The 13,554-nt window shown below is 41.3% G+C and overlaps 1 protein-coding gene and 1 long non-coding RNA gene across 2 annotated transcripts in view; one reads left to right on the top strand and one right to left on the bottom strand.

Moving 5' to 3' along the window:
• Slc17a6 (solute carrier family 17 member 6) overlaps positions 1 to 8,228 on the bottom strand; it is a 40,877-nt gene extending 32,649 nt beyond the window's left edge. Inside the window, exons 1-3 of the mRNA XM_034521055.2 lie at positions 7,739 to 8,228; positions 4,872 to 5,124; positions 3,402 to 3,520 (exon numbers count right to left, since the gene is read on the bottom strand). Coding sequence (XP_034376946.1) covers positions 3,402 to 3,520; positions 4,872 to 5,124; positions 7,739 to 7,824 — 458 coding nt within the window. The 5' untranslated portion in view covers positions 7,825 to 8,228. The remainder of the gene's footprint in view (positions 1 to 3,401; positions 3,521 to 4,871; positions 5,125 to 7,738) is intronic.
• Positions 7,536 to 12,582, top strand: LOC143442460 (uncharacterized). Its single transcript, XR_013110698.1, has 2 exons — positions 7,536 to 7,712; positions 8,225 to 12,582. It is a non-coding gene; the product is annotated as an uncharacterized LOC143442460 (long non-coding RNA).
• Positions 12,583 to 13,554: the final 972 nt, after the last annotated feature.

The raw sequence follows: 13,554 nt of genomic DNA, 5'->3' as shown, positions 1-13,554 counted from the left end.
CTTTGGAGACTAAAACTTCTTGCTTCTTTTTTTATTTCTTTAGCCAAATATGTATCATGGCCAGGTAATATTCAAGATGGTAGCAATGCCACCATGAAATTCCAAACAAACAAAAAGAAGCACAGATATGATTGTTGGAGCTCACACCTCTTAGGAAAAGAAGGCATTAGACCAAGAGAAAACTAAAATAGCTATTGTGATCATGTTGGTTGATATAGTGGTATAGTGCATTGAGAAATCAGGATAGGAGCAACTAGGATAACTTGCAACAAATGTTTAAATAATATTGGCACATATAGTTACATTGCTATACATTAAAAATAAATACACTACATTTCCTTAGCCTTCTTTAGTTATATCATGAAAAAAATCCAATGTTCCTGTAATTAAATTCACTCCATATCCCCATACAATATTCCAAATGCTGGGCAAACACACTGCTGGGTAACACCACATGTGTAAGTATCTAAATTGCTCTGAGTCTCATTTGTCCTGTATTACTTAAAAGAAAATTAACTTGTTCCAACATTTTTATCACCTTTTAAAATATGTCCTCATCTTAAAACATTACAGATCTGAAAAAGAATCATCCTCTGAAATCCTATCTTGAGCACCTCCGTAGAGGTGACTAAAGTCTTCCTCCCATAATATGTAATGCCTCCTTAAGGAAAAACAAAGGAAGTGGGTACAAGAAGCATTCTAGTGAATTGAATGGTTTTCCCCCTGACTCCCTCAACAACTCCTCTTGAGGAATAGGAAAGACAAATGCTTATAATTTGATTAATAAAATGACCCAGAGTCTGAATCCTGACCAAGAGTGAAGCTGTCTTGATCAAGAGAGTGGAGAAAGTCAAATGTGCTTTTTATGTCTTATTGAGAAACCAGTAGAAAGCACAGCTAGGGTCCCTTCTCTCACACCTCCTTCCTCCCCAAGAACAATGGCAAACACAACCTGTTCCTAAGAGCCTCTTCACAGCGAGCCAGAGGAGAAGTCCCTGGGTTCTGCCCCCAGGGAAATCTCAGCCTACAAGGAGGAACGCTGTGAATGAACAGACAGGCAAGTCTCCAAGGCAGAGACCTGCCCTGCATGTTCTACTATTTCTAGAAAAAGAAGATAACAGGACATATTCATTGCTCCCAATCAAGTCTACAGGAGTCTTAGATACTCCTGTGTGGGAAAGCTTTCAGGGACAAAATCCTAAGTACATTTTTTTAGCACCAGATAAACATTCAAAACTTGTTAAAAAACAAACACATCTGGGTGACTGAATAATTTATAATTCTGGTCATTTTTCCCCCATCATAACCCTCTCCCCTGCCGGCCTATTGAGCAAGAAAGGCTTTTTATAAGCAAAAAAGGAAAATGTCCACATACTTTGACCTATTTTCACAGGGAGCTCATATGTGCTTAGGTTTTTTTATATTAAAAAACTGAAGCAAAGAGATCTAAACTCTGAGATGTGTGTCTCTCTAAATCTGTATTTTCACGTTACTTTAATACATTTATCAACTTTCTCAGTCTGGTAGAAGTTAAAATATCATGTTTGGAGGTATTGAGTCTCTTTTGAAAATAGGTTTAAAGGTAAAAAGGATTCGGTGCAAATTAGAATTCTAAAGCTTTGAGGATTTTCCTTTGAAGAAAGCAAACCAACCACCTAGTCATCCTTGTTCACCGGGACACCAAAAGTCTCAATAAGCTTAAAAAAAAAAAAAAAAAAAAAAAAAAAAAAAAAAAAAAAATCAGGAAAACCTGTTTTTCTGACTCCCGCTGTCACCAAGAGGTAAGACTGCAATCCTTGGTGTTCCGTTCCTGGCAGGAGCCCTGTTAGCAGTTTAACTCTTGACAAGCAGAATGCTCAGCCATTACAACCCTTAAAGGCAAGACTATCATAATTATGACATCGAGTTGAGATTTTCGATATCATTTGGAATTACTTGTTGGTGAATCCTCTGTTGATTATTTTCCCTCGTAAAAATACTTTATATATGTATATTTAAAGTATCTTTTGGGAAAATGTATCTTTTTAAAGCAGTAATTTTAGGAAAAAATAACCAAAGAAACCATGTTTTAGAGATCCGAAAAACCAAGAATGTTGCTATGTTCTTAATCACTAAGTGTCAACGAAGTTAATGTTTTCTTTTAAAAATTGCCTCCTAATGTTAAATGTTTCCTAAACTTCCATAAAACTGGCTATTATTTTACGAAAGAAAGCCACTTGCTGGGTAGAGTGTTGGGTGCCCTTACCCCTTGAGGTAGATAATATGCAAAAGATATCCTAAGCTATCTACTGTGCTTCCTTTCCCATTTTGATCGGTCGCCCTGAAATGTCTCGTCTTCGATCTAAACGCCTAAGATAAAATTTCAAGAATTCTTCTGGAGGCCTGGAGACCTGTCAGCCTCGTCCTGCAGGACCCGAGGATAAGCCAGGGCGTGGGTCAGGAAGATGCAGGTGAGAGCTAAGGAGAAGAACGCTTGAAAACAGACCTAGGAGCTGACCTGACAGAGCGGATCGCCCTCTAGTCTCAAAAACGTTTGCTGACATAACGGAGGAGGGGAAGGGCTGCATGTCAGAAGGCTGAAGAAAGGCCCCAAGTCTCAGCCTCTGTTCAGACTCAGAGATAGGGTTAGCTTTGTTGTTTTATTTTTTCATTAAAATGCACTCAATGAAGCAAACAGAAATGTCTCTTGTCCTCCAGTAGTCATACCCTTCTCCTTCGTATCGCACCCACAAGTCTTTATGCTTCGGGGTGTCTCTGTACGTGAACCTTGGGGGAGGGGTGTCCCCAAAAAGCCACCGCTAGAACGTCGGCTCCAGCCACTGCTGCAAGACTGGAGGTCGGAGGCCGAGGGATGCAGCTGAGCCGCTCAGCTCACCCCTGCCCCTCTGAGCACAGAGCTCATTAACAGGTGGAATCGCACCTCGAGAGCCTTAGATCCCGCCTGCTTCCATAGAAACAAATCCTTCAGGCTCACAATACCATCTGGGCTAGCACAGGGGTTAGCCTTTGATGCGCCTTGTCGTGAGTCCGCACCACCCGGTACCTATCTAGGCACTCCCTTCCTTTCCGACTTGTGCATCTTTCGGCACTGCCGCATCTTCAGAGCATCCAACACAGACACCAACACTTCCCTACCCTCTCCCCGCCCTACTGGAAGACACAGGGTCCGCTTCTCTAACAAGCTTGATTAGAATGGCCTAGCTTAGCGGACTCCTTTGCGCAAATCTTGGAGCACCTGAGCCCTTTTTGCTACTGGCGACACGACACAGCGGTCAGGTCTGCGGCCTGGAAGGCGTGTTCAGCTACAAAGAAACGCCCTTGGGGAGTTCCCAAATTCCCCAGGGCGATCAAGAACCGGCACAAACAAGGGCGGGGAGACCCAACCACACACACAGGATTACCTGTTAGCAGCCAGCCGCGATGCGATATATCCTCCCGGAATCTGGGTGATGATGTAGCCCCAGAAGAACGACCCGTGAATCATCCCCACGGTCTCGGGGTCCCAGTTAAATTTGGCTTTCTATAAGAATAGAGGGAGAACACAAAGAAACAATCTGCCAGGGGTTCAGTATGACACCTATCAGTGTGGTCTGTGTGCCGGAGACCTTTAAACAAGCAGAACATTTTCTGCAATACTGAGGCCACGACCTTAATTTTCGTTTCATAACAATTTCTTCTGACAAGAAAGACTCTAAAAGGGCGTTGTAGTTCACAATGAAGTATGGGTTGTCAGGTTTCCTTGTGGATTTTACTGCAGTCAGTGAACCTGGGACCTCCTTACAAGGTGGAGGAATTTTAGAAGCCCAGTCTAAGAATTTGGACTCTCGGAAAAGACTATTGGTTAAGGTTCTTTTAGCTGTTGAAGGAGTTAGAAAGGGTGTCTTCCTTAAATCTGAATGGGTAGAACAAAAAGGTTTAGTCTTTCATGAGTTAGGAGACATTATGTAGTGGGGGCGGGGTGCACAGTTTAAGGTTCTGTTTTCCGAGCTGTATAAACATCAAGGCCTGACTTCCCAGACCTCACAGGATATACCTCTCAAGAAACGGGAGCCAAATACCTGCAAGTTACTGTAAAATACCAAGCTTTTGCCTTGTCCAGAAACTGGGAATGCGATTTTTCTCTCTTGCAATGAAAATTTCCTGGGTATCCTGGGCTCCAGAAGGCTCAGGAACACCAGTTCGGCTCTCAAATTGTCCCCAAATTCTGCGACCAAATCAAGCAGCTCTGCTACATTCCCCGGAAAGATTTTTGTGCCCTTCAGCTCACCTTCGCCCACGAGGCATCACTGCGAAACACACTCTGTAAAGTTACCGTGGTGTGCACTCTAGTGAAGGCGGACTCCCCTAGCCCGCGACTTCTCTTCCAGTCTGGGTCCTAAGCTTTCCAAAAGGCCTCTTAGTCAAACCTGATATGTACACGCTGGCTTTCTGTTTGTTTGTTTGTTTTTGTTTGTTCTCATGACTAAACACGTTTTAAGGGGTGCGAGTTGCAGCGGGAGGATCTGGAGGAATCTAGGGGGAGTGTATATAATGTTATGCGCTCCCACTAAGAGGAAAATGGTTTTTTTTTTTTTTTTTTTTTTTTTTTTTAGATTTAGCAGACTTTGCTAGCTTTCAGCTGTTATTCTTTACACGAGTCTAGAGAGCCAAACACTGTTTTATGCCTTGCAAACCAGGAAGGAAAGGCCTGAATCAGAGAGGAAAATGGAGATAATAGCACTATGGTTGTCTGTTCTGGGATGACATGACTGGGGAAGGCTTAGACAGCACGCCAGCCTTCCTCTTTCAGTGAGGAAATTGAGCTTAGACAGGTGAGTGGCTGCGAGTCAGCCAGAGGAGGGAGTCCCCTTTAGAGCTCGGTCAGTGCCCACCTCCTTGATAACTTTGCCTCCGCGGTGGATGGTGCTGTTGTTGACCATGTCCACAATAGCCACGCCCAGGTTACAGCGGATGCCAAAGGAGATGCAGAAGCCGAGGCCGCTCATGATGGCTATGATGTAGCGGCGCGGCAGGCCGAAGCATGTGCAGTCGCACAGCGGGGCCTTCTTCTCAGGCACCTCCAGGGGCTTGCCGTCCTCTGTCAGCTCGATGGTCTCTCGGTTATCCTGCTTCTTCTCCAGCACCCTGTGTCAGATTAAGAAGAAAGGACGCCTATGGTTATGCACCTCCCCACACACTTCCCACTTTGTTTAGGGATAAAGATACCCTAAGCCCAAGCATTCGGTTTCCTCGATCTGGGCTGGGGAGTTGGACTCTGACCTTGTTCTTTCGGAAGAGTCAGAGTGTGAGCAATACAGAACTTAGGGTCTCTTACGTTGTGTGAAATTCTATGCCCTCCTCCCTAGGCAGCATCGACTTCATCTTATTACCCTCAGGCCTAACTCAGTGAACCCCAGTTCTGTCACTTTTATATGTCTAAATTTACATACAGGTCTGCTGCACCTAATTTTTAGGGTCATTAGGTTGCGAGGGACAGTGTTGGGAGAGGAATTCTTTCTGCGGGATGCCATCCTGATTCCTAGGTGCTGTACTCTGGGTTACTGAAGGTCCTTTCCGACACCTCAGTGTATCAAGGGCTTGAGAAGGACCTCACAGGATCAGAGGCACCTCTACCCAGCTGCAGCTGCTTGGAGACCATCATCTCAATCCTTCCCCTCACTTGACCCCAATGTGCAATGTGCAATGTCTTTCTTTACCCTGCCAAACACTTCCCAATTTTCTATTTCATTTCAACACTCCCTCCCCCATTTCTCTCTCTCTCTCTCTCTCTCTCTCTCTCTCTCTCTCTCTCTCTCTTCCTCCCTCCTCTCTTTATTCATGTTAGAAACAAAGGCATATGGCTGACACCTCAGCTTCCTTCCTACAACATGAATAATTAATCATTCACAGTATTGCGTCATTACTATCTCAGTTACAGCACACTGAAAAATACCACGGGCCCATTTCCAGACACAGAAAATGAGATTCTCACATTTACCAAGGGTCACCCACAGGGCCATCTGTACCACTAAGAGGAAGATCTCAATTTTAAAATCTTAAGATTCGACTCTTCTCAATCAATTCCCTTTAGGCTCTTATCCTTGAAGGAGGAAGGAAGAGACTTGGAATGATAGAATGGACTTGATAAACAGTGGTGCTATTCTCATACTAGCACACCCATAAAATGTCCAATTTTATATTTAAAAAAACATAGTAGAAGGTAATTGCTATCTTTCAACAAGACTGGGTTTTTTTTTTGATATTTAAACAGTGTCTTCACTTACAATACAATTTTCTCAATGCATCTTGTGGTTACTATTAATCGTGTACATACCATTAAATGGCATAGCATTGCTTACACACACATACACACACACACATACACACACACACACACGTGAAGCCTATGGAATTTTAACATCAATTCAAAGCACATATAATAGCATGGAATATGGCTGTCAAGAAACTTGAATCTATATTCCAAATTGTCTCAAATTCTACTGCAGATTTGGTCATTTAAAGTATGGATATGCTATGTGTGTGTTTGTCACAGATATACAACCTATGTACTAGGAACACTGCAGTGATTTTCTTTTTCTTGCAAGGAAGAAATTTAACCAATTTGATCATTTTTTGTCTTGCCTTTAAATACCTGAATTTGCAAAGTTGAACTGTGCACCTGAGTTCCCCACCCCGCAGCAGTCTCTAAGCAGCTGCAGGACTGCAGGGTGCTTGCTGCGGCATCCTTTGCCGCAGAGGTGCGTGATGGTGTCTACTGAAGCCCACCAGAACCAAGCAACTTGGACAAAAGAGATGTACATTGGCCATCTTGTTTACAACTCTCATGGGTAGCCAAGGCTTCAGTTTCCAAACATGTAAATGAATGATTTTTCAAAATCCACTTTCCTACTGTGTTTGCTGTCTCATTGATTTTGCTTGTGTCATTGACAATAAAAAATGATATTAATAAAAGATAAAATACATCTGTCAGGACCTGAATTCATGCAAAGCACAGTATGCTTAGTGTAGCAATTTCAACAAGGATAGCATTTAATTTTTTTCCCTATTACTTTCAAAGTAATTTTGCAGTTTACTATTCTGGTTCTTAAACCGCTGTGACATTTCCCACACAAGAGAAAAACTCCTAAAAAATAGCAAACAAATAAAAATACATATACAATATTTTAGATTCAACAGAGAAACATCAATGATCAATTATTGATATATTTTGATCCTGTTTCATTCAATACAGAATTTCCCTTGAGAGAGTTCTTCACTATGTTTTTGCAGCTGAGGTCTAGATTTCTTTTTTCATCGTTAGTCTTTGGAATTTATTTTTTAAAAGTGTTTTGGCTTTTGTTATTTGCTTGTTTGGATCAAAGGAGTTTCATTTGGAAATTTTATAAGAAAAAAGACAGGCTTTATGAACAGATGCTGAACGAACATTTTGGAATTGCAAAGGAGGATTAAGAGCTGGATTGAAACACATGAGAATCACCAGGTAATGAAACAAAATCACACACACACACACACACACACACACACACACACACACACACACACACCCCAGACTGGTTCCTTTAGAGCCACATTCCTGCATTCATAAGCAGGTTTCCAGTAGAACCTAGCTGCAGCAGTGAGCAACAAAAAGACTTTTCCACCATGCTACAGTCTTTCTAAGTAATCAAGCTTTATGGGAATGGCTTTGCAGATTCTGTCATGGTGAGTCCCAGGTAAGCATGGGGTTGCTTTCCCTTACCTGTAGATCTGTCCGAGGGATTTTCCAGCAAAATTCTTTATCCCCTCTTTCCCCGGGGCCAAAATCCTTTGTTTTACCGACTCCATTCTTGTAAAGACGGGTGTCCAAGCTTTCCAGATTTAAATTGTGATGGTTATGAAAGGCGAGTTCTGCGCATAGTCTTAATCGGTTAAGGTAGAGCTTTTTCTTCTCAGCAGAGGTGAGCTTTCCAGCAAGGCTGTGAGTTGGAGAGGGGAGGGAGAGCGAGAAAGAGAGTAGAACAGAATAGCTGCATGCAGCCCACGGGTTTCCTAATAGGAGAATTGGTACACACAGTCACAAAGTCTCATTGGAAGGGGAGGATCCGGTGGCCGAGGGCGCGCGCAGTGCCGTGGTATTTGGGCGGGTGCTGATGAGTCCCTGTTCTGGAAGTCACCTCACCGATAAACAACGTAAATTCCCGGTTTTGAAGTCTTATCGCAATCAAATCCGCTGTCTTTTAATCAGATTGACCAGAAACGTCATCGAACCCTTGTGTAAGGGGGGAAAAAAAAAGCAAAAGAACCCTACTGTCTAAAATGGTGACTTTGCTGATCAGATCTCATAGCTCTCAGAACCCTTGGGAGCTTCCCAGGACTCAGGTGAGCGGCGGCTGTTAGCTTCCTGCCTTAACATGGTCTCCTCCCATCGCGCCGGCGTAATTATGCTCTGCGGCAGAGTGGCAGAGTGGAATTAAGACTGAGAATGTTAGCTGCTTTTTGCGAACGTGAGTGAATAACAGACACACAGCTATGATTTAGGCAGCATCAGGGGAGACCTTTCATAAAACCTGACCGCTCCCGTCTGTGCGCGCGTCGCAGATTAGCATTTCAGCACCACGGACAGAGGAAGCTGAGGCGTCTTGGATGCTGCTTTTGGCTAACCAGCTTTCCAACTTCCTAGGGGAGCTGGGCGGATCGCCCTGACCAAGGGCCTTTCTAGGGCTCTTCAGGAACGGATGCTATGGAAACCAAGTAGGGAGATGTCATCGTCTGCAGAGTTCTCAGGAGGAAGGCTGCATTTGGCTCTGCAAGGGAGGAGGGCTTTATTAAACCTTGACAAGTTACTCTGCTTGGCCACCCGTTGTCCAGCATGTGCAAACCAGCTCTGACAGCTTGGAGAGGAAGCAACACTGCAGAAGCTGCTACTTTAGGTGTGTGGTATCCAGGTGACAATCTGGTCCCCCTCTAATATAAAGCATATGTTTATGGGATGCATAATAATATTACTTATGTGTTTGATTCAACTCCTAAAATGAACAAGAAAAGATGCAGAGAGAGAAATGGAAGAGACAAAAAAGAGGTAGGAAAGAGAAGGAGGAGAAACAGAGAGAAAATGACAGCTGTAACATTAGTGCAGTTTTCCAAATAAAGGACAGGCAGTCTGGTATGAATTCTTTGGAATTTTAAGCTTCTTTAATTAACTAATGTACAACACAATACTGAATTATTTCTAATTACAGGTAAAATTTGTACCTATACTTATGCTTATTAGCAAATAGTAATTGATGATGTTTTAAAATTTTACTTTAATATATTTACACTCCACTTAAATCTTATTTTTTCCCCTTTTATGACACCTTTTTCCAAGAGGGAGGTTATTTTTGCCATTGTCGCTTGTTTGTTTTGAGAGATGGTCACACAAGGTTTTCCATCTTGGTTGTGTATAACATCATTAAGTTTATTTTATTAAGCAAAACAATTAAATTTTGCTGAATTAATGTGAATTATTAATGCCTTTCACATGGACCACAACCCTCTTAGATGCAGTTAAGGCAAGTGCTTATGAAACAGATTGGCCTTGAGCTACATCCCAAGGTTAAAGCTTGTATGCTAGCTATACCAACAGGGGGAGTGGGTTTTATATAGGGACTATTGGATTACATCCCAGCGGTACCAGCGGAATCTAACAAGAATGTTCTACGACTATTTCAAATGATATGTGGAAAAAATTTTCTAAAATAGAGAGATTAAAAAAATCACAAATAGCTAAAACCCTTTTGCAATTGTTTAATTCAGTGCCTACAAAATTGTCTTTCATTAGGAAGTATGGTTGAGCAAGAATACCAGGAGCACATTTCTGTTATTTTGGGACATATGCGTTATGTGAGTGTTATATATTATATTAAATATATATTTTAAAAACCAGGAAGCCATCTTCAAAAATATCCCTGGAAAGTCACAAAATTGTATGTACTTCCATAGGAGGTAGGGTATAAAAGAAAAAAAACTCATCAAATTATTTTATCACAAAATTTCAAGCCCCTTAGGACTTGTTTCACAAGGGCAGTTTCTCATTGGTTATTTCATTTATCTACATTTCAAATGTTATCCCCCTTCCCAGTTTCCCCTCCATAAACCCCTCACCCTTCTCCCTGCCTCTACGATGGTATTCCCCCACTCACCTACCCAGTCCTGCCTCAGAGACATAGCATTCCCCTACCCTGGGTCATCCAGCCTCCACAGGACCAAGGGGCTCCCCTTCCAGTGATGCCTGATAAGAAAGTCCTCTGCTACATATGCAGCTGGAGCCATGGGTCCCCCCATGTGTACTCTTTGGTTGGTGGTTTAGTCCCTGGAAGCCTTGGGGGGGGCACAAGGACATTTTTTAAAATACAGGTTTCACAGGTTTCCTTAGCTACTCAAGTCACTGAAATGAATTCTCTTAGAAAGATCAATGATTTTTCCATCGTGGAAGTTTAGGTAAAACTGAAGGTGAAGCAAAAATGATTCTCCTGAGCATTTCTTCTTAAGTTCCATCCCAGTTGACTAGAAGTCAAACCCACCAAAAACCAAGATGGTGGCATCATTCATATACATTCCATGTAATAGTACTTTGGTACGAAGATATTGCTTTTAGAATAAATTACTGCACTGAGAAATATTATCTAGTTTTCCTCCCTTTCCCAGTAACAGTCTGAGTGTCTGAATGGAAATAAGAGCTAATATTGATTTACTCACTCTAAAAATATTTGTTGAGAGCCAAGAATTGTACTAGGTCTGGAAACAATCCCTTGAAAGATCTCACAAGTCACGGGGCAGATACACATAAATATCAGTAGGAATAATTATAGATGAAATCAGACATGATAAGAAGCCCGGTCTCTGTGTAAAAGTGTATAGGAAGTGTTTCAGGAGGTAATTTAATATTTTAAAGGAAATTTAAGCCTAGAAAATGATGACAGCCCAGTGGGTGGGGGCAGGGGAGGCGGGTGGTACAAAGGGAGCTTGTGATACTTGGACAACATTTCCATCACTGGCATGAAAATGCATAGTCGTGAATAAAAGGAAGTTCTGAACATGAAAAATAATGAGAATTGCTACTCAGCCCCCAGAGACTTGGTGGTGTCACAGGCTAGGCCCACAAGGGTAGCTGCTCTCAACATAGCACACCTACTTAAGCAACCCAACAGGTTTTCTTCAGCTTTCTTTATGTGGTCCAAAAATTTCAAACACAGACCACAAATTCCTTGGGCCGTAGAAAAATAGTTAGATTTATCTTTTAGGCAAATATATGATAATAATTATGAAAATGACTTAAATGTAGTTGTAAAAGCCTTGATTTCTATGGGGAATCTCCTCTTCCCTATAAATAGTCTATCTAATTTTATCCATCTCCTTTTTTCCATCATTACACAGCTTTTCCTCTGAAAGCATGGCCCCTTTTCCTAACAGGGTTTCATTCATTTTAACTCATGTGCATAACAGATTATAGTTTATGAATGAGTCACACTCAGGTCACCTCATTCATCCCTGGCAGTTCTCTGAACTGAAACAGTTTTAATTCCATTTTCTAGAGAAGAATGAGGTCTACAAATTGCAGTAAACTTCGGAGCTGGTAATGAGGGTGAGGAAGCAGAATGGGTTGGAGTACTTTCCCAAAGACTGAGATCCTGTTAAAACAGAAAATAATTCATGAGGTCCAGCTGGAGCCCTAGGAGAGGCAAACTTACCAAGTTTCCAGGACATATTGTTACCTAGATCACACTTTAGCTTGGAGGATGCAGCTGAGATCAGCTGATCTGGGGTTGGCTCAGATTGTATTACTGTCATAACAGGCTCAATGGCTTTACATTGATAAATTTCCATTTCCTCATTGGTACAAAGAAAGCTGTATAGGAGGTTATTTCTAACATGTCTTCCATTCGCAAAATCACACAGTTTCTATTTTTCATTGATGGGAACTGTTTCTTTTTATTTCCTTCAGTACTAAGGTGTTTTCAATGCTGAAGCTTAATGTTAATAATAGTACAGGGAGGGGGTAGCAAAAAAAAAACCTTCCAAAGCAGGTTTCTTTTTGAAAATTCTGTCTTCTTATATAGACTTACTGCCTTTTTTATGACTAGATAGGCATTTTATATATAATTGCTCAAATAATCATATACATGGATACCTTGATATTTACAAAGGGATTACCCACAGCAATCAGGCCGGTTTATATTTGTTTATGTGAGGAAATACTTGGAAGGATTATTTAAATGTCTTGCAAATGTTGCCCTCTGGTGGAAGGCTTAAAAAGAATCTTAACCCTTAATTATGTAACTTAAGCTACTGGTTTTTGTGTGTTTGTTATTTCTTTCTTACCCTTTCTTAGTATCAGTTAAAATAAAATCTATACCTAAAAGCGTAAAGTCTTTCTTGTGGGCAATGTGTATGCAGTGGTCAAAATGACTACTAAATTTCTTTTATAGACTCACTGATTGCTTAAGAATCTCACTGGAGCACAAAAGGAATTTCACTATGCAGAGGTTTAGAAATGCCGGCTAACCATATAAGAGTGGTGTTTTAAATCTGACTCTGCAGTACATTAAATTGAGTCTCTTGTAAGCTGTGTTTTTTTTTTTTCCATGTCATTGTGTACACACTTTTGTGTGTGTGTGTCTGACTATCTGTCAGCCTGCCTGTCCCCAGTCCAGTGTGTGTGTGTGCGTGTGTGCATGCATGTGTGTGTACGTACATATGTGTGCATGTGTGTGTCTGACCATCTGTCTGTCTGCCCTCTCTCTGTGTGTGCATGTACATGTGTGTCTGACTGAGTTCTCTCTTTCTCTCTCTCTTTCTCTGTCTCTCTGTGTGTGTTATTGTCTGTCCACTCTCTCTTTTTCTCAGTGTGTGTGTGTGTGTGTGTGTGTGTGTGTGTGTGTGACTGCTCTGTCTGTCTGTCTCTGTCTGTCTCTCTGCCTCTCTCTGTCTCTCTGTGTATGTATGTGTATTATAGGTATCATACTGAAAGTCATACATACATTTTTCCTAGGGCATATTGCTATCACAAGTCAAAATTATCAATTCTCTAACTATCTGGAATAGAACATTTTGTTTGTTGTAGACTTTTGGCCTTTCTTTGGCTTCACCTTTTGCTGGGCCATGGTAAACTCTGAGTTCAGTGAGAACAGTATAAAGTGCATATTCTCAGAGAGAGAACTGTATTCTGATGCTGTCTGATAGATAGTATGGCTTTATTTACCTCTGGATGCTTAAGTAAATGTTCACTGTAATAACCCCACACATCTTTCAGGTTTAGGCCAAGTAAGCTCCAGAATTCATCTTGACTCTTTTCTTATCAAGGGTTTTTAAGTGGACAGTTTTTACTTAAGCTTTATTTGATTTTACTTTGCAGTGTTATCCTCAAAGACTTTAAATAAATTAATTTTTAAATTTTTAAATAAAATAATTTTTTTGAGTGACAGAAAAAAAGATATAATTCATTTTGAGTTCCATGTAAAGAATGTAACTATGTTTCTGTGTTTTATGGCCTAATATAAAATCTCCTCTGATTTCTCTGTCATCTGCCTAAGTAAA

The sequence above is a fragment of the Arvicanthis niloticus genome, chromosome 1, assembly GCF_011762505.2.
Source record: "Arvicanthis niloticus isolate mArvNil1 chromosome 1, mArvNil1.pat.X, whole genome shotgun sequence".
Lineage (NCBI taxonomy): Eukaryota > Metazoa > Chordata > Mammalia > Rodentia > Muridae > Arvicanthis > Arvicanthis niloticus.
This window is presented reverse-complemented; position numbering and strand designations above follow the sequence as displayed.